The sequence below is a fragment of the Pleurodeles waltl genome, chromosome 7, assembly GCF_031143425.1.
Source record: "Pleurodeles waltl isolate 20211129_DDA chromosome 7, aPleWal1.hap1.20221129, whole genome shotgun sequence".
Classification (NCBI taxonomy): domain Eukaryota; kingdom Metazoa; phylum Chordata; class Amphibia; order Caudata; family Salamandridae; genus Pleurodeles; species Pleurodeles waltl.
The window spans coordinates 1,209,530,796-1,209,552,337 of NC_090446.1; the positions used below are offsets into that span (position 1 = coordinate 1,209,530,796).

General features: G+C 43.0%; 1 protein-coding gene across 1 annotated transcript in view; it reads right to left on the bottom strand.

The window, feature by feature from the left end:
* Positions 1 to 2,789: 2,789 nt before the first annotated feature.
* The window catches only part of TRIM16 (tripartite motif containing 16), a 112,352-nt gene continuing 93,599 nt past the window's right edge, over positions 2,790 to 21,542 (bottom strand). Inside the window, exon 6 of the mRNA XM_069200347.1 lies at positions 2,790 to 14,308. Within this exon, the coding sequence (XP_069056448.1) occupies positions 13,443 to 14,308 (866 nt within the window). The 3' untranslated portion in view covers positions 2,790 to 13,442. The remainder of the gene's footprint in view (positions 14,309 to 21,542) is intronic.

Below are 21,542 nucleotides of genomic sequence, written 5' to 3' on the forward strand. Positions count from 1 at the left end.
ACCATTTTATTTTATTTATTAGAAATGCAAAATGCTTTTAAGTGTAATGGTTAAGTTTTATTTTGTAGTTAGTAATTATGTTTTTATTTTGGCTTTTGGAGGGAGGGGAAATTTTATTATGTGCTTTTGGAACGAGGGGTGTTTTTGGGGGGTTTTGGAGGGAGAGGGTGTTTTGTTTTTTGGGAAGTGGTGGGGCACTTCACTCTCCCCACCACTTTCAAAGGGTACCGCCCATCCCTGGTTAGCAGTGGTAAAGTGTGCAGAGTCCTAAGACAGGCAAAATTGAGTTCAATAAAAATGGAGGAGAAAGACAACATTTTGGAAAAAGACCACCCTAAGGATGACAGGTTTAACACAACAGCTTACTTTCACCCCTTCTACTGCTACTTATCACATGTTGAGTATGTGTGCGCACCCCGTCAGATCACTGACAGGACTCTGTCTGGCAGCAGACTACAGTATTGTAAAAGTCTGCTGATTGGCTCCCTCGTTATATATTCCTGTCTCTTTGCAGATCCTTACCCCACTGCACAATACATCTACAGAAGGCAACCACTGGCTTAGTCTTTTCTATCACATCCAAATCATCACTTGTTATTCCTCCAACCGGATGTGCATGTGAGTGTATGAACTGTTCTTTGTAACAGATAACTCTTGGCCCCTAGGCCCATGGAAATAACGGTGGGCATCAGGTGCACAGAAATCAGACAAGGGTCTCAGTGAATAACCCATAAACTGTTATAAGAGGGCAGGTCATTTATTCAAAGACCTACAAGAGCCCCTGAAAGGGTATTTTCAGTACTCAATTGTTATTACAATAATCAGGGGTGCCCAACCTTGTACATAGAAGCTTGTGACATGAACTATCGGAGATTGAGGTGCGGAATACCAAGAGTGCATAGACTTCATTTAACCTCAGGCCTCTTTACTCCACCACCAGGCTCTCTCAGACCCTTTATCATATACTGTAGGTTTCTCCCTATTTCAATGTGTTTTCTATCTTTCTCTCACCGCTTTTCCCCTTTTGTGTTTTTCTCTAACCTGCTCTGGATCAAAGCCTGGTGAGGAGAAATTAGTGCTGGTTCCCCAACAAATAAATGCTTTACCCACTTGCAACCACCTCAAATGAATCACTTGCCATTTTTATGCGCCACCTCCCCATACTTTGTTCTGAAAAGAATACAATTCTTTATTATGCTCTTAGTCTATTGTATAAAAATTGGCAAGTCTTTTTAGTATGACAATAAGAAAATACACACAGGCTAATTGTAATGGCATGTATACAGCACTTACCATCCCTGACGAGGGACTGAAGCACTGAACAGCGAGTAGCATGCTACTCCGGAACTTAAGGGTAGTATTTAATCCAGTGGTTATTGTTAATTATTGTGATTAATCATGTGCGCTCCACAAAAATGACAAGCATTTATTCTAGTTCCTTTGTGATAGATTATATTAATACCACATAGGTGTCATCATTAGTGGGCTCTAGGTGGTTTCAAGTGAATGGTTGATGATATAGATAGGGTGGCAGAAATTACATAGTGTTATGTTGCAGTGATAGGGTTTTAAAGAAGGAGAGGTTGTGATCTATGAAAGGGGGTGTCAGCCAATTGCAGAATTACAATAGGAGAGATTAAGGCAGACCGGCATGAGACTGAGAGGAGGTTATATTCAGAAATAAAAGGCATGCAGAGGTGGAAGGTAAGACTAGGGTCACTGAAAAAGAAAAAAGAGGAAACAAGTAGAAAGTAGTGAAGGTCAATTCTTCATGCATGGTTTTAGGAGTACTGTGGCAGGATTTCAGAGATAGCAAGCAATCTAAGGATGCAAGCTGCAGAAATAAACATTACATACCGTATAATAATTCAAAATGAAACACAAAGACCTAGCATTGTGTAAATGGCAGTCTAACAATATACTACATTGCGTTCTTCACGCTGTAAAAATGTACCCAAGCCAGCATTCCCCTCCCAAGCTGTGTGCAATGAGCATGTCACTATTTCGTTCTTTAGAAATTGTCCCAGCACAACATCGTCCACTCTAACTAAACTGGCTAAAAGTGCAGGCTTCTTTTCCCAGTTAGTAAAAAAAACAACAGGGAATGCTGGTTCCTCAAGATGCTCCGGAGAAGACATTCCTAGCAATATAAAGCATGCTGCTTAGTCAGCCTACACACTTTATTGTTTAACAAAGGCATTGGTAATGATGGTTCCTATGTAGAGGAGTTATTTTTTGTTTAAGAAGCATACCCTGAATTTGTGATGGCTGTTGGGTGCCGGTCCAGTCACATAGCTAACAGTAATATGGAAATAAAGTTTTGAGCAAGCATACAGCAGTATCATGATCCTGCAACCTTTGATGACAAACATTACAAAACCATATTCGGTCACCCTACCAAGAGGCCAAAGTTCATATGTCATAAATGTGTAGGTCCGCAAAACACCTTCTCTGCACACTAACCTCCAGTGCCTCAATGTAGCTGAGCACCTCAGCCCCCACCCATCATGGCTTACACAGCCCCTTTGTTTTATATCCAAATTTCCATGTAACTTATGTTAAGCATTTCAAATGCAAATGCTCCTAAATGGAAAAAATATTGCAGATCCATTGTTGAATGCCATAAGGGCATACTCCGCATTTCAATCTCTGGAAGTAAGTAAAATGAGTTTCTTTGATTAGTGTAATAACTATAACTGAACACTGTGGAAACATGTTTATGTTGTGTGGTACATAAATGGTGACAATTAAGACGTTATTAAAAGATACATAAATTGCGGATCATAAACTATCAAGCCAGTCATTTTTAATAACATTTTTTTTAGTTTAATTATTGTGTACAGTCAACAAAGAATGAAAACACATAACGGAAATAGATCTCCTTGATATATATAATATAATGTGATGAACTAGACGACGTGCAAATTGAAGTAAAGAGCAGCAAATTATGTTCACATTCCCAGAGCAGCCCAATCATTTCCAAGAACAGCACTTTGATTATGTGCGTGGTAATTGTCCATCGTGAACCTAGCCATAGAGGCAGCAGAAGGCTGTGCAAGACAAAGGTGAGGATACAGTCAACGAGCTATATTTCACTGCAAGGTCTATTAACTCGAATAGTTAAACATATGGTGGTGCCATCTATCATTTTATCCCAACGATGGCTCCACCCATGATTATACATTCGGGATTCTGAAAGCAGAGATATTAGTTGTGTCTCTTCTGAACATTTGAGCAATATCCCTCATTAGATGAGAGCGTTTCCTAGTCTCTATGCCAGAGGTGGAGCTGAATGCTGAACTTTGAAGCAATCTAACTACCATCAAAACCCTGCCGCGAAATGGGCATCTGTAATAAACCAGAAGACATGGAAGCAACTTTGAACAGCTCTCTGGCCTCTCCCCAAAACTCGCTAAGGCTGACACACTCATGTAACAGAAGCACAATATTTCACCTACTAACTGCCCTTCTCCACAAAGCGAGCCAAACATCAGCCTGCAATGGAAATGTTAGAACTTTTTGGAACATCATCCATGGAGGACCAAATGTGGTGTGAAGACATAACACTGGCAAATTGTGTGCTATGGATGTGACTAACAGTAATATTTAAGTTCTGAGAGGGGCGTGGCCGAACACCATAGCAGACGGCCGTGGATCCGTGAGCTACTTGCCGATGAGCCCCCATCAGCCTGCATCCGGTCACTTATTCCAACCTGGGGCCCCCCACAAACAAGCCCTTCTATGCTATAACTCCTGAACAGTCGACTGCAGTAAGTTTCATGCCTCATTGCACCCGCACTTTATTGAAATTCCTGGCTTTGGCTTGGGGCCGAGAGAGCTGCAGCAACTAAGATGGCACCTAAAGAGGTCGAAAGTGCTGCAACTGGTGAAGTATAGGATTAGAGGCGAGTAACATCAAAGTCGTAGAACCGGGGTGAGTGCAGTGCGGAGTAGCACATGCACTGGTGCTGCCGTGGAACCATGTAGGAGTGGGGGCATGGATCAAGAAGTAGGGCTGTGGAAGAGGAGGGCACTCCAGTGCCTCTAACCTGGGGATGGAGGCCGAGACACACCCGCAAGCTCCAGCCTTGCTCTGACTAGGGACCTGATACTGGGGCGAAGTTGGCTACAGAGGATGTGGGGAGCCCTGGCCCTGCATTTAGGCTGCCTGGGTGCCTACGGCCTCCCTCAGCCCCAAACACTGTGTGGGGACCTAAACGGCACTGAGGAGCTCAAACAAGTCCTGACATATCTTACCACAGCACGCAAGACATTACACGTCTGGTGCCGGGGCCTTTCCACCTTCAGAGATGGGCGGCAGTGTGAGGGAGAACGCAACATAAGGTGAGGAGGCTGTGGCAGTATTGGCAGGCTGGCTGGCTGGCAAGGCTCCAGAGTGGGTGACGGAAGGGACAAGAATCCCCTATATGATGGATGGTTCAGCGCCTGGGGCCTCCCTGGGCTTTGAATACCAAGTGGGGACCTGAACAGCTCGGGGGGTCAATATCAAACCCTGAAAAGATTCCCCAAGGTCTATCAGACACAACTGAGAGAGCGGGAATTGAAGTGAATAAGAAGCCTTACAAGTGTGATTTGCTTTCATGCGCTCCCTGCCAGACCTGAATTCCTGTACCACTTATGCTGTTTAGTGATTGTTGGGGTCAGACAGAGTGCAGCAACCACCCGAGTGAATTCACCTACCTGCTGGCTGCCAATTTACATATAGAAGTGTGCACAGGAGACTGCCTCACTTTGTGGAACACTACTGGGGCTAACAGAGAGGCCTACTAATACTGTTCATACAATATAGTACAATACAGCCAGATACTTCTAGTCTAGTGACTTAGCCATGGCGCAAGGCCCTGATGCATGTAGGCACCTACTGTTCAAAGGCGACAACTAACCGACCCATGGAGACATTGGGAGGAGGCGGCGTGGTGACACTGAGGTAGACAGACCCTCAGCCTGATTTCACTCCCAATGCAATTTTTTCCCTCCCAAACAGCTGCCATCTGATGAAACACAAGAGAAAATGCTGAACCAGCTGTACAGCTCTGGCTACAATCCCCTATGCTTGCTTACACTTCGGCTCCTCTGAGGGGGCGGCGGTGCTTAGGGACCACTAGATTGGGGCTGTTTCTCATGCTGAATGTAAGTTCCCAACAGGCCTACCAGTGCTGAGATTATCCACATACTCCACATTCCCATCAATACGATAAGCTGAGGGCCCACAATATTGGACTGGTACAGATCTCTTTGATACCTGGTTGTTGATTTCTTCTTCTCTCACTTCCACCATGGGAAAGTTGACAAAGAAAAAGGAACTAGATGCAGGCCTCAGACCCATGGAGGGAATGCCTTCTGCCGAATTGACGCGTACTCATGGGCCCCAGCAGAGCCCTACATTACAGGATATTCTACAAGCCCTCTCCTCATCCCAGGAGGCATTGATTACCAAAATAGATACTTTGGGAGAAGATTTAGGCCTCCTTTGCGATGATCAGACAGATCACGGAACAGGTCTCAGCCGCAGAATGCATGATAGAGGATATCCTCTCCAAAATGTCTGGAATGCAGATCCGCCTTACGGAATTAGAAACTAAGGTACGGACTCTTGAAAGCCAAGATGAGGAAAGTGAAAACAGGTTGCGCAGGAACAATCTTAGGGTCATAGGTATTCCAGAGTGAACAGAGAGCAATAACATGGTGGCATTTCTAGAACGCTGGCTGAGAGAGGAGATGGCACCAAAAGGGTTATCCTCCTCCTAAGCCCTCGAACAGACACAAGGGACTCCCCTCGACTGCCGCTAACAGGAACCCCATCACAACCAACAGTCACGCGCCTGCTACATTACAAAGACTGTGAGCATATCTGGGTGCAAGCCAGAACAAAGAACAACTTAATGCTTGCAAACAGTAAAGTAATGCTCTTTCTGGACTTCATGAGAGATGTACTAAGACAACGTTCCTCATTCCTTGAAGCCAAAAAGCAACTCCGGACCAGAGGACTAAAGTAGGACATGCTGTTTCCGGCCCACTTGAGGGTCATTACCCTGGATGGGGTGCAATTCTTTAATACATTGAAAGAAGTGTGGGACTTGTTGGAAGCCCACCCAAGTGCTGGTCCAGACCAGAGCCCCTATGGACTGAGCTGGCATGGAGTTAGATCTCAGCAGCAAGTTACTGTGCTAGTTTTTTGTGGGTACTTCCATGGATGGATGTTGTATGAATGAATGTGGATGATCAGGGTTGAACTGCTTGTCTTGGGGATGGGGAGTTCAGGCGTTTGTTCTTTAGCTCATACGAGGAAATGGTTGCACTGTGCTTTAGAAGTCAATGTCGGCTTGAGATGGAGAGATTTGTTCCCAAGTGTTTGGTGGTTATAGGCCCGTCTATATATAGGTGCATCTTACTATTCCTACTCCCCCGGCATCTCCCGTTACATATTAAATATCCTGAAATATGAGGAGGATGCACTCTGTGCTTAAACAGCACAAGGTATTCTCACATATAACAGGGTGTGGAATCCAGATTGCACTACTTCTGGAGACGCATATTAACGCTAAAGAAGGACTTGCTCTTAAACGTAGATGAAGGGACCAATTATATTACACTACGTACTCCACATATACAAGAGGAGTCCTTATATAGGTCAGAGTACGGGTCCCGTTCCAATGCACTAGCCAACTGATTGACCCTCAGGGTAGATACATTGTGATAACGGGGAGACTGGATGCAAGTGACATCACCATAGGCAGCATATATGTCCCTAACATTGACCAGTCATCACTCTTTTGCACTCTGTCCAGAATCCTCGCACCTCACAGAGTTGGGTCCATTATACTGAGAGGAGATTATAACTGTGTTGCAGACCAGACTGTGAACTGCTCACATGCCCTTTTACATGATTTCCTGATCCACAGAGAAGCCGGCTCGTTCTCTGCCTGGCAGAAGGGATGGAGACGGTTAGACTCCTGGCACTCTCAACATGGGGAGGAATGAGACTACTCATTCTTCTCACCTCTTTCTGACCTTCATATGTGACTTTACACAATATTATGCTCCCCAGATGTCCATGAAGACAGTGTTGCTAAGTATCTCACTAGAATGATCTTGTACGATCTCGGACTATAACACCCTCTTGATTGGGCTGGTGTGAGCAAGACCTAGAACCTCTATCCCTACATGGTGCTTGTGACCAGTGTCTCTGGAAGACCCAGTATATCATGACACCCTGGGGGACACCATAGATGCTTACTTTGAGGACAACACTGGCACTGCATCCTCATTGTTGATAGAATTGGAGGCATTTAAGACCATAATCCGGGTTCGCTGTATTTCTGCGGCCACAGGGGTGAGACGGACGCTTCTCCACGCCATCGCACTTGTGGAGGAAATGAGGACCCTTGAACGGGATGCCCAGATCACACAGAAATCCAAGCTGAGCTTTTGGAGACCAGGGAAAGGGTGGTGCTGGAGGTGGAGCATCTCAAATGCTTCAACTACAAAAATTACATGATTCAAGCCCATGCTGAGTGTGACTGAACAGGGCACAATTGGTGTGGTTGGCAAATGCAGCTAAATGAGGCTCTGTGATTGTTGAATTAGCCTCCTCTAGTGGTGATAGGCTGTACAGGCAGGACAATATCAATGCAGTTTCTTGCACACACTATTCTGCCTTATATCACCGCACTGGCATCACAGGAGTGGATGCCCTCGATTACTTTTTGTCAGGAGTGCTCCCTCTGACACTGCCACCACAGACTGCTGAGAATCTCAGCAATGAAATCTCGATCCCCGAGACTAGGGCCGCTATAAAACAGATCATTATTGCACAACAACAAAATAATCTGCAGCAATCCCCATGCTGCTTAACAAGTCGATTAGCAAGATCTGTATCAGAAATAGAGAGGTCGCGTGATGAGCTGCCAGATCTCATATGATGAGCACAAAAATTTGGAAATGGAGGTGCTTTGAATCAGCCCCTTTTTTGCAGACTAGGCATGTTCAGACATTTCTTGAGGAAGTAATCCATAACATTTTAGATCAACCCAAAGGGGTGCATCGTCTTTACTGTTGTGCTTATATGTGATTGGGTGTTATGTCATATTGCCTAAGGTGCTGGTGTCCATGCACTGTAATATAAAAAAAAAAAGCCCACGTTGATTATTAATGTCCTGTCACATTGCTTGAAGAAGAGAAATTATAGTCCCCCCTACTCCCTGCAGGCAGGGGTAACTGGTGTTCATGAGCAAAATGGCATTTGCCCTGCCATCCCCCATCGTGGAGAGTCAAGAACAGTGAAATAAACACAGAGCAGATGAAAAAGATATCATTGTCCGGACACAGTGTGCTGCATCTCCTGGGTGAACTCTTGTGAACTCTGCAGATGTCCTACTGCCGAAGTGCCAGCTGGGCGAGGATTTCCTCGATCTGCAGGCATAAGCTACAACAGTGACTTCATCGGAGAGGGAGGGCTGATTTACAATACAATGGATCCGTTTCTTTTGGGACACAAAAACAGTGACACTGGGAGGAGTTAGCAAAGCTCCATTCACTTCAATGGCTGAGGGTGGGGCAAGCCGATGAGGAGAAGGAGGAAGTGGGTGGTAACAATTTGTTGTTTTCACAGAGAAGCAGGCTGTAGGTGGGGTGCAGGGACTGCTCTTATGCTCTTATGGCAGTAACGTGTTCAGTACTGCATTTGGTTTCACTTTGATAAAAGCATTATGGAGCTGAACATGACAGAGGGCTCCTCATATTGACTGTAGAGGCCCAAAAGAGGAAAGTAACCAGCTGCAGACAACAGATGCACTAGTGGGCTAAGAGATAAGTGTGCAGTTAAGCTTCTGCCTGCATCAGGGGCATTGTCACCCTCACCTTCAGTAGCTACTGTGGGGTGGGGTTTTTGATGGCCTCTTCTGTCTGCAGCTCAGTAGACAAAGGCTCATAATTAACTTGGGAGGGTGAGTGAAAGGAAGGATGGGTGACTGGATGGATGAAGTGGTGGATGGATAGATGCATGGATGAACGAATGAAATGATAGCCGTAAGAATGGAAGAGTGAAAGGCAAGGAGGTGTATGAGTGAAAGGGAGGGTGGATGGAAAGGATGGGTTGATGGATTGATGGATGAGGAGTGCAAGGATAAATAGATGGCTGAGCGGATGGATGGAGTGAAAGTACGGACGGAAGAACGAAAGGATGGATGAGTGAAAGGATGGATGAGTAAAAGGAAGGGTAGATGGAGGTCTGGATAAAGGGATAAATGAAAGGGTTAGTGAAAGAGTGAATTGATGGATGAATAGATAATGAGATGGGCAAGTGAAAGGATGGATGGCTGAGGGAAAGGTGGATGGAGGGATGTATGAATGGGTGGATGGGTATAAGGGCGGAAGGATGGGTGTAAGAGTGGATGGCTGATTGAAAGGGTGGATAGATGGGTGAGCCAAAGGGAGGATGATGGATGGAGTGAAAGGATGGATAGATGGACCAAAGGGTGGATGGATGAGCGAAAGGATGGATAGATGATTGAGATGGATGAAAGGGGGATGGATAGGTGAAAGTATGGATGATTGAGGAGATGGGTTGGTTTGATGGGTAGGTGTCCTTGGACCAGTAGCGGTTCTCATTTATGCGCTCCACAGCTACACTACACCCTCCTTCTTTTGTATCAAGAGTAAATAATAATTATTCAACTCTTGATATAATAAAAATAAAATGCAGTCTCGCTTCAGGTGCAGCAGCAAACTGGGGCAGCTAGTGACATTGTTTCATTGCTGTCACAGGTGTATGAAGGTGCCTGTGTCAGCCACCGGAGATACTGTTCAGAGCTGGTGAAATCCCACCACTGTGAGCATGAGTGTTTGACTGTGTCGGAGTTAAAATTAGAGAGAGTCAGAGAAGGAATGCATCACCGTGAGTGAGAATGAGTGACAGCAAGGACCAGTATGTGTAAGAATGAATGTGATCAAGTCAGGGAGAATGACAGTGAGTGTAATTGAGTGTTACTGTGTGTGAGACTGAGTCAAAGTAAGACTAATTTAGAATGATTGAGAACGAGAGGGACTGAGTGAGAGAGTGAGCCAGAGTAGAATCAGTGAGACTGCATGAATTAGTGAGACGAATTGAGACTGACTGAGTCAGAGTGAGACAGTAAACATAGTGCAAGAAAGAGAGAGATAAGCCTTCAAGAAAAATATCTTTGGAATGCCAGCCAAGGGCTATACCCCACCACTTTTAAAAGTCACCAGCTGTCTGGAGGGCCGTCACCCGGTGTTTGCACGTCACCAGGGTGATTTGCTGGGGCAGATATAAGCCTGGTTTTTAACAAATGCATTACAAAGGTATCACTGACATGTCACGTTTCAAGGCAGCTTATTTTCTGTTTGAAGGAGCTGGCTGAAGTACAAGATGCAGAAGCCCAAGCTCAGAGTGTTCACTATAAATTATGTTCCCGGTCCGAAGGTAGTTGGGTGGGGGATATGGGCACAGCAATACAGCAAGGTGAGGGCAGCAGCACACACCACGTATCCTCTGTGGTGACAGCCTGAGTGGAGTAAGCAACTAGTCTATACATCTTGCCCGTGTTTATTGGAAGAGGATGGCAGATTAAGCTGGACATTGGGTGTTTCAATGCTCTGGAACAGAGGACTCATGCAGCACCTCAGTAATGCCAACAATGTACATTGTTTTATCTGGTAACACAATCTGTGGCGTGCTTTGTTAGATGCACATATACTATGCATTCAAGTATAAACTCTCAGTTAACATGCAACCGCCTTAGATGGAGTGCTAATTATTTGAACAGGAGAGCTGTGTTTACTATTCTTTTTATAACTGCTAATTTGGGGTATTTTATCATTCTAATTAGTGACACTGTGGCTTAGAAGGTTTCTGAAATAATTTCACCTGTACCTAACACATGCAAATAAAGACCACATGCTTGCTTTAAAAAGTAAAGAACACATCTATAAATATGTACAGCAGGTGTCATGGCAAGGCTGCTCTGGCCTGAATGGAACCAAGGAAAATGAGACCCATGTGCATGATTTGATAATGTGATAATAAAAAACTACCATGTTTGGGGTGCAGAGACTCCCTCACTTACTCGGGCACCATTCCCACTGTACGTGCTGCACTATATATGACTACATCCCTTGCACAGAAAGTACAGCAGAGGAATTTAAGTTCCCACTCTGAATTTTTTTCCAGCATCAAAGAATGTTTGAGTGGATGGGTAGCTGGGAATTAAGGTTCAGGTTGTAGGGGGCTAAGTTGTGTCCAACGTTATTGTGGATATGTGGGTGAATCCTTTTCTTTAAATCCACTGGTTCCTCAATGGGTGTCAGCGTTCTTTCAAAGGACAGAGAATGAATTGCAATGCAATGGGGTCTAATATTGAGCAATGGAAGATGGGCCCTACCTCAGCCAACCCCGTCCATCCACTGAATCTTTCCAACATTCATCACTATATACCAAGGTGGTAATTAGTGAAGAAGCACTTCCACTAATAAAAAAGCCAAACCTATTCGCTTTGCCAATGTTTGTCAATAAAAGCAGCACCATCTGGCAGGTGCTTACCAATATGATTGCCCCATTTTTAGGAGTAGAAAAGACTGAATATCTAAAAATAAATTTCTTCAATTTCACTTGGCTGGTGAGGTAGAGAAGCAAAATGCAGGTTTTGCAATTTACTTAGAAAGCACTGTTATTTTGAAGGGGTCATTTGCCCACTTTCAATGGAGAAGCTTGTGATGAGCTGCTACTGGAAATCATGAACTGATTTCTAACAGAAGGGGCCTGACACCACATCCGAGCATGCTGGTTCAGTATCACGCAATAAACAATGTTTAACAAAACAGATCCGTATTGAGGTACTACCGTAAATCTAGAAAGGTCTAAGATATGTTCACATTTAAAGATGGTTGTAAAAGGTGTAGATTAATAAAGGAAAACTACTTCGTGGTCAATGGCAATAAATATATGCCTAATCAATTATTCCTTACAGAGCAAAATACTGACATAGGCTGGACGTATATCCATCTGTAGAGTATCTCAGGTCATTTCCCCCAATTAAATCTCTGGTGGACTAAGCTTCCGCTTGCATCTGGGACATTCACTGTGCCAGATGCAATAATATCACGCATTGTCACCAAGTTTTCCAACTGATTGGCATCAGAAGAGCACCTGTATTCTACCCAGTGGTACTCTATAATTATTCACCAACACTGTGTATGGCATGAGACAAGAACAAGACATATAACTCTGCAGTTTCTCACATCCATAATATAAAAATGGTTGTTGCATGGTCTATATCAGCAACAATCATAACCAATAATTAGCAAACAGTGTGGCAATGATAGTAAAAGGGTATGCCTTGGACATGGTCAACAAACAGTCTACAAGCGCAACTGTGGCCAGAATGTCTACCACAGCAATGGTGACAGAACGACTTACCACTACAATGATGACAGAATGGCCTACCGCTGCAATGAAAGAATGGTCTACCATGACAATAATGATTACCTCGTCCATTGATGAAACTATGGCTGACACTGATATTAGGTGTTGGTAGAATGGATTGCCATTTCAATTATGCCCTGCTGATAGGCCATACCAGGGGTAGGCAAACTGTTTACTATGCCCATGATGGCTGAGCAATGTGCTGTATGATAATCCAATGTGCTACCCTGGCAATGAGGACACAATATTCGGCCAAGGCATGGATCATTGAACACCTTATTAGAAGATAAAACTAGCAACATTAAGGACTATAATATTTTCCCAATATTTTAAGATGTGCCAAACTGTTGATGTTGTTTCATATACTGACCTAATGGCTGGTATTCAACCCACATTAGACTTCTGGTGTGATATCCCTGGACCTTATTCTCAGGTTAAACTTGTGTAAATGAGGTATTCATCCTGATGCTAACCTAACAATGAATAAAGAAAGAAGTGTATCAATGTATTTGCTTCACAAGATGTTACCCACTAGAATAAACTAACTGCTTATCTGTGAAGATAAAACGATAACGTAATGTTTTAGAATTAATTGAATACTTGATTCTTCCCTTATAAGCTCCAGTAACAGCAGATATCGAGTGAAATCTGCACTTAAAAGTTTTCATTGGCACTGGAACACTATATAAAATGGCTTAGCAAAACATAACCTACACCTACCAGTGACATTATGCCAGCAAAGTCTGGCACATTCCTACTGTGCTGAAAATATAATCACAGATTCATAAGGAATGTGTGGCGTACAAAAATGATTCATATTAAAAATGATTCACCTACATAAGAGGTTGGCCTCGAGGAATCCTGCATCTATAGTGCCAAGAAATGAATGCCAAGTCAACAGCTTTTGGCAAGTCATCTAAATGAGTGAACTGCTTACTGATTTACTTAGCACAGGTATTGTAACATGGTATGGTGTTGACTAGACCGTGGCAATTGTTGCAGCAGCCGGTTTGTCAGTTGGGAGGGCACTAACTGTTGTTGACAGAGAGACATCAGATATAACATTGGAAGGTTCCAGAACTGGACTCGACTTCTTAGAGGAAGAGGAAGAAATAGTAACATTAGACCCATGAATTGTTGTTGTCTCAACTCTTACAGTGTGGATCGATGTATTGGCCAATATTTCCGTTTTTGGATCCAGAATTGCACTTGATAGAACATCAGCCACCGAAGAAGTAGTGATTGTAGTAATGGTTTCAGTAGAGGAAACCAGAGATACTGGGGAAGCCACCGGGCTCTTCCCAGGGCCTTCCTCTGGCCCAATAATGGTGACTGAATTTTCTTTCTTCGGCAACCAAAATGCAGGATAGAGAGGCTCAGTAAATTCACTTTCAAACTTGTGTAACAAATTCATACTGCTGGTAACCCCATAAAAAGACAAAGTCCCTCTTTGATAGTTCAGGTAAACTCCAACTCTGCTGTACTTTTCGGACTTCAGTAGAGTTTCCACGTCACCGTGCCAAGCAGAAAACTCTTTTCCATTCCACTTCAAAGTCCAGGAGAAGTTGTTTCCAGTGATTGTGCTGTTTGACTCAGATCCTTTCCGGTCAATGCATTTGTAGGTCATGCCAATATGTGTGTTCTCCCCTTTTAGCTCTACTTCAAAGTAATGGCGTCCCATGTACATACTTTCAGCACACAACACTTGGCGCCAGTGCTCAAACCGGTCTGGATGATCAGGGTAAGGATGCTGCCAGGGAGATGAGTTGGTTACCTTTCGATTGTCATCCAAAAGCCGGAGATACCGGTGGGCTGTGTTTAGATCCAGGGTCAATGAGGAAAAATCTGGAAGAGTTAAAAAATAAAAAAAAATTATAATGAGACCAAGAAGTCATATTTCATTAAAGAGAGGACATAAATAATACAAAAAGAAAGAAGAAATCGATTCATAGTGATTTTTCAAATGTAATCTTGCACTAAGAAGTGAACAAAAACAAAAATTGTATTAATAAACCCGGGCCATTTCATTCTAGTAATTTCTGGTACGGCCTAAAGGCGTGTACATGTTTTATATGCCTGAAGGGTATATAGGGAATTCATTTCATCTGATATTTCTTTGGATTCGTTTTTTAGTTTCAACTAGTACAGCTCAGAAGCAGTAAGGGTTCCCTCCTGTTTCTGAGCTGTGCAGTCTGAAAACAGTGCACTAATACAGAGAAATATTGGGTTAAATGATTTCACTTTACGCCCTAGTGGTGCATAAAACGTGCTTGGCTTTGCACCAGAAAATATCATCATGGCCTTTGGTATGCTACATGTTATACAAGTAAATGTTGTTTACATTTGGTAAGTCACAAGAATCACAAAGGTGACCATATCTGGTTTCCTGCGAATTGACACCAATCACATCTAGTTCAGCTAGTAAAGCAAATGTAAATGGCGTGTTAATTGAAACAGGCGCAGATATATTTTATTTCTACACCAACACAGTAAAAAATTGCATCTATAATAACAATTGAAATAATATATTATTTAGAGTTCACACTGCTTCCGATTATCACTTAAGCTACACTGTAGTAACTGTATACACAGTCAACAGCCACACCTTAGAGGATTGCTCATTCTCTAATGACAGAGAAACCTAAGAAACTAAACCATGACCTACATACGCTAATGGAAGGAGTGTGGCATCGGGTTCCGGTCTGTGATGACTAGTACATTTGGCTGAAACTCCCAATGATATCATTCTGAATAACAGAGTTCAATGTGCTTTATGCTAAGAAGCAAGAAGCAAGAAGCAAATGGGATGTATTCAAATCAGATGCTGTCCCTTTACAACCCAATATCTTTGAAAGGCCGCAACAGCACCCACTTCTCTGGTTAGAATATGTAATTGTATTATGAGGCAAAGACAAAGGTGAGGGTTTAGAGGCTTCAAGGTTACAGCAGGTAGAAAGATGAACAATGTGGTAGCCTTGGTGACCTGATAGTGAAACTAATATATTGCAAGCTATACAGCTGTATGGATATCATCATGACAGAAGCACAAATACATATCTGGAGACAAAACCCAAAGTTCAAAGTTAGAATTCAGCTAATAATTTGCAGTGGCGGCTCGTAACCTTTCGCTCATCCATCAATAGGTTCACTTCATCCATTGATCCTTTAACTCATTCTACCATCCATCCATCCTCTCATCATCCATCAACGCATCCTTCCCATCCATCCACCCTCCCTTTCACTCTTCCATTCTTATGTTCATCTTTTAGCTCATTCATCCACGCATCTCTATCCACCATTTCATTCATCCATCCACCCACTAATCCTTCCTTCCACTTACTCATCCTCCCAAGCCAAGCTGCGAACAGAAGAGGCCCATCAAGAACCCCACCTTAGCTTCTAAAGGGGGGAGTGTGACAATGCCCCTGATTCAGGCAGAAGCTTAACTGCACACTTACCTCTTATTCCACTAGTGCAATCGTTGTCCGCAGTCAGTTACTTCCCTCTCTTTGACTCCTACAGTTGAGATAAGGAGCACTCTGTCATGCTCAGTGCCATAATGTTTTTTCGAAAGTGAAACCAAATGCAGTACTAAACATGTGTTACTGCCAGGAGAGCAGCCCCCTGCACTCTCCTACAGCCTGCTTCTCTGTGCAATCAACAAATTGTTGCCACTCACTGACTCCTTGCTCTCAACGGCCTGTCATAGTCATTGACGTGAATGGAGCTTTGCTAGCTCCTCCCAGGGCCACTGTTTTTGCAGCCCAAAAGAAACTGGATCATTACATTTTAAATCATCCCTACCTTTGCAATTATGGCACTGCCGTAGCTTGTGCCTGCAGGTCAAAGAAGACATCCCTCGCCCAGATGGCACTTGCACAGTAGGACATCTGCAGAGTTCACCCAGGAGATTCAGCACACTGTCTCCAAGCAGTGATTTAATTTCTTTGACCTTGCCTCTCCCCAGAGAGTGACAGGGCAGGTCCCCTTTTCCCATGAACACCATTCTGCCCTGAAAATGTGTGCACACATTAAATCCTACTACCCTGGTGTGGGTGTTTAATGGGTAACAAATACTTTCTCCTGTGTTCCCAACCTCAGAATGAAGCCTAACATGTGGAATTGGAGTTTACCACACTGATTACTGCATGGTTTGTATTTATATCCTAGCAATTTATCCTGATAGATATCTCCAAGCTTTTTCTGGTGAAGTCTACCAGCAGAAGATTCTAGAGTGTGGTAATTCATGCACAATTTGGAATTCTGGCCTGTGTACAAACATCAATTTAAGCATCGATCAGCATTTGAAACGTAACTCTGAGTCCGGGTCGAAGTAAAGCCTGAACATTTATATAAGGCAGGAAAGGCTACGTCAATAGAGATTTGCCTATCTCTATATTGCTATCGAGGCCACGTAGTGCAGTAGAGTTAGAGTATGTTGTATTTTATTGTAGTTATATGTACACATTGCTTCACTGCAGGCAATTCACCTTTTCTGTTTGAACAGTATGGATTTTAGGCCTTTGCTGAACCCTACAGTTTTGCTAACTTTAGAACTCTGCATACTTTACCCTGCTAACCAGTATTGAAGTGCCTGTGCTCCCCTTTAAACAAGGTTGCATTTTGGCATTTTCCTACTGGTACATCTTATATACAAGTCTCTAGTATATAGTGGAAAGTGTACCGAGGCCCTGGATATTAAATGTCACTAGTGGACTGTAGCACCTATTGTACCATTCACTATAGTGACAATGTAAAACATAGGTTCAGACCTACATGACTGAAGTAAAGTAAAGACTGCAAAAATTAACCCATTTGACAAGTCAAAACTGCCTTTAAAAAAATGAATAACTCGCTCCCATGCAGGTCTTGTCACCCACAAGGCAACGTGCAGGGTATTTAAAAGGAAATGTAATGTTAACATGTCCTTAAAGTAACTAACAACCAAAAGTTTTATTTCACTGTGGCAGGCCTAGCTGTCCAATGTAGGAAAGCAGAATACAGATAACAAATATCGTAATACTATTTTTTAGGAATGGGATTGCTAGAAAAATAAACAACTATTTTTCATGGTTATAAAAAATCCAATTCAATGGTGAAGTTGTATGTTTAATACATGTTTAAAGAATGTAACAATTCGAAAGTTACTTTTTTCCCTTCCTGAAGTTCCTCAAGGCAAAATTTTCACAAGCTCTTCCACTTGGAGTAGACTGTTGTTTGGCCTCTGCCTCATACACTGTGAGTCTTTAAGCATCTTTGTTTAGGTCCTGGAGGCCTGGGGGTCTTTAGAAGTGTATTCCTGTGGTGGATTGGGACTTAAAGGGCTAAAGTCAGAAGATAAAATCTTTGAACAGGACAAACCTGGTTGGTATACTGGACCCATGCTCTATTGAATTTGTAATGCTTTGCATTTTGACTTTATTACCATTTTGGTACTGCAGAAATACTTTACACATTGCCCTAAGTTAGGCACGTCTGCTCTGTGTCTTAACTATTAGGTGGATGAGCTCAGGTTAATTTAGTTACTTTGAAGGTTCACCCTGTCGAGGAATGTGAATATTCCGTGAGGTATTTAGTCAACCCCTCAAATGTTAATCCAATTTCTTAAATTTATGCAAGCACATATACAGAGAGGTAGCAAGCTACTCCGTGGAATGCCACAGATGAAACAGTGCATGTTTAGCATGTGGGCCTACAGTGGGAGTTTTTTCTGGCATGCTTTAAAACCAGAATTATGATTTTTCTTTCTCTGTGTGAATTAGAAGAGAAAATCAGTGAGAGATAAGTTGCTTACACATTCTATTCAAATTGATAGACAGAAGTGTATGAGGGCATTCTGGACTACTTCTGAAGAGTTTTCGTGTTTGCATATGGCTGAAACTGCCATAGACAGGTGTGTAGCTGCACCTACTTATGGGTATGAGAGGGAATGTGACGGCAGACACAGCCCCACAAGCCAAAACCTGCCATCTATGGAGTGGTATGTGTATGTACAGCTCAAACCCCACAGAATATGGTTTTAAGAAAGTGAGCAGAGATAACAGGAACTAATACTGAGAGGTAAAAACTCAGGCATTCAGGCAGTTATAAGGCCTGGGACTATGCCAAATTAACCCCAAAACAACATCTATGAAATGAAAAAACCATATGAACCTCACAGTGCAATAAGGCCTGGAGTGCTTACAACACACTTTGCTTAGGGCAACAATTACCTGGCATTAGGAAAGTCAACAGGTTTTGGAGAACTGGGGCAATAATTAGAATCATTGCTAACAGCAGATGCCAAACTATATTGTTTTCCTTTCGGTTTATGTTTAGATGGTGTCCAATATTATGAATAGGTTCAAAACAAAGTGCTACACAAATGACAATACACTGACTATTAAATTCCAATGGAATCTTACTTTCTCTGTCTTTTTTTGACCCTTCAAGTATGGTGAAAACTTGCCATACAAGTTAAATCCCACACAGTGGGAACCACTGGGCAGACCTGAATTTATCAGGTGGTATTGGGCATATATTCCCTTTTCTTTGGGATTTAGCACACATATTTATCACTTACTCTAACAAGTAGTAAAAGTGACAGGGAGCTGTGGTGTAAGTGTGCAGGGGCTGTTGCAGGTGAGGATCGAAAGAGGAGGTAAGGAGGGTGAAAGAAGGAGTGGAGAATTTTGGCTGGCAGCAGGGAGTGTGTCATTCTCCCCAGTGCCATGAAAGCTCTTTGCATGTTTTGTGGCAGCCTATCTTATACTATGTGTAATGTTACTGTAAAATGACAATTTCCATATTCGCAGTACTCTTACTCGCAGGCTGAGATTTTGCAGCAATATAAAAAAGTCACTATTGCTCAGTGCACCAACAAGAATTCATTTCCATGACTGTCCACTCACTTACGCATACACACACAAAATTAATGCACTAAACATGATCACTAATTCATTTAAGGTGTGCCCTTTCTGAAATGTGTAGGTTGGTACATGGGACTGAACACTGGGTTCTGACCTTCCTGTAATAACTAATCAGGAAGTATAATCTACATCCAATGGAGTGACATTTTAGTGAACATTTAGATTATAGAATTTGTGTCGATAATATTTTGTGTGTACAATATTTGACATTGCAACATAGACCCAACATGAGACAACTTAGACCTCTATAGAGGATTTTCTCTCCTTCTCTCACTCGATGGCATGTGTCACCTCTGCATAGGGTATGTGCATGTCCCGAGTGCCCAGAGTATCTGGTGACCTGGTATTTACATTATTGAACCCAGTTTCACACAAAGCATGTGCATTTAGGCCTAGGAATAACTCTTGATATGAGCAAAGCCCTAAATATGCCCTGTACCTAGAAGGGTGCACCAAGCATGCTTTCCTGTGTGACAGTGGGCTACAGTCTGTCAAGACTTGGTATGTTGATTAGTGGAGAAAAATACAAGTTTTGGTGAATCAATAATAGTGACCACACCTTTTTACTTATGCTGGGAGAGAGAGCTGACTGGCTCCCTTATGCATAGTTCTGCTGCCACAAGTTACCCGAATACCATTGCTAATATCCTGGCGCATGTACACTTGTGTGTAGGTGTCTGACCAGTGCAGTACATTAATGGAAGGTGTGTAAGTGAGCAAGAGTGAATGAAGCTAGCATATTCAATTTTGGAAGTCCCAAGCTGGTTCATGTACACAAGACAGAGGTGAGGTTACTTTCCAATTCAGTGGAAGTGTAATGCTGCCTTTCCTGATAGCGGAGGGAGGAGACTCAGACAATGAAGTGGAAGAAGAGGAAACAGAGCTGCCCTTAAATATATCTTTATGAGGTCCTTTTACTGCAGAGGACTGTGGATTAGTTTTACTCAGTACAGCCATTTGGAAAATGGTGGAGTTGATGAGTGGGCCTGCAGTCTCTGTTGTTAAGAGTGAAAATGGCCCTTTAATTGAGGCAAACATTTTTTTCTCTCCCTGATCACTGTTGGTATGTTAGTTTTTTCTCACCCTTTGGTGCCGCTGTTGTAAGGGAGCCAACCTGGAGACAACTCTGATGTGAGGAGCTTGACTCTTCACAAAGGATGCCTCTGGATGGCAGCCTGGGAAGAATACAAGGAAGGAGATCTGACCAAAACAGGTTCTAGACCACAAACAGAAAATACACATCCTAAGTCTGCGGTACCTGTACAAAAGTGAAAGCTGTTGACCCACTTGTTGTTCTATGTCCAAACTCTCTCCGACCCAGGAGGGGGCACTGTGCAGAGTACCCAGAGGACTTCTGGGCAAACAGGGCTGGTATTTGCCTGATAGCTTCACAGAGGTGAGGGGAAATCACCAGGGGTCCAAGATGAAGGAAGAGCTGTCTCCCTGTCCTAAAGTGACTGGAAATACCCTTCCTGAGAGAAGAGGGAAGCACTGAGCCAGTCCTTCAGGAGCAGCCGACTACCAGCATGGACAAGAAATGGTTGGCCCTGGAACTAAGCGTCCACCCTCCAGAGACTCCAGAGAGCATGACCAGCATGCTCCTGCATTGGAGACTTTGACTGTCTCTGAAGTGGAGAACCTGCTGCCCTTGCTTGAAGTGATGCCGAATAGATCAACCAAAACCTGCATGGTGCTAGTCTGTGGCACCTGCTTGAAGTGTGCCCAAATTAACTACGAAGGAGGAAGCCTGCAGCACCTGCCTAAAGTGTGTTTAAGTGGATTACATAATCACAACACTACAGGGAGTGCAGAATTATTAGGCAAGTTGTATTTTTGAGGATTAATTTTATTATTGAACAACAACCATGTTCTCAATGAACCCAAAAAACTCATTAATATCAAAGCTGAATATTTTTGGAAGTAGTTTTTAGTTTGTTTTTAGTTTTAGCTATGTTAGGGGGATATCTGTGTGTGCAGGTGACTATTACTGTGCATAATTATTAGGCAACTCAACAAAAAAAAATATATACCCATTTCAATTATTTATTATTACCAGTGAAACCAATATAACATCTCAACATTCACAAATATACATTTCTGACATTCAAAAACAACACAAAAACAAATTAGTGACCAATATAGCCACCTTTCTTTGCAAGGACACTCAAAAG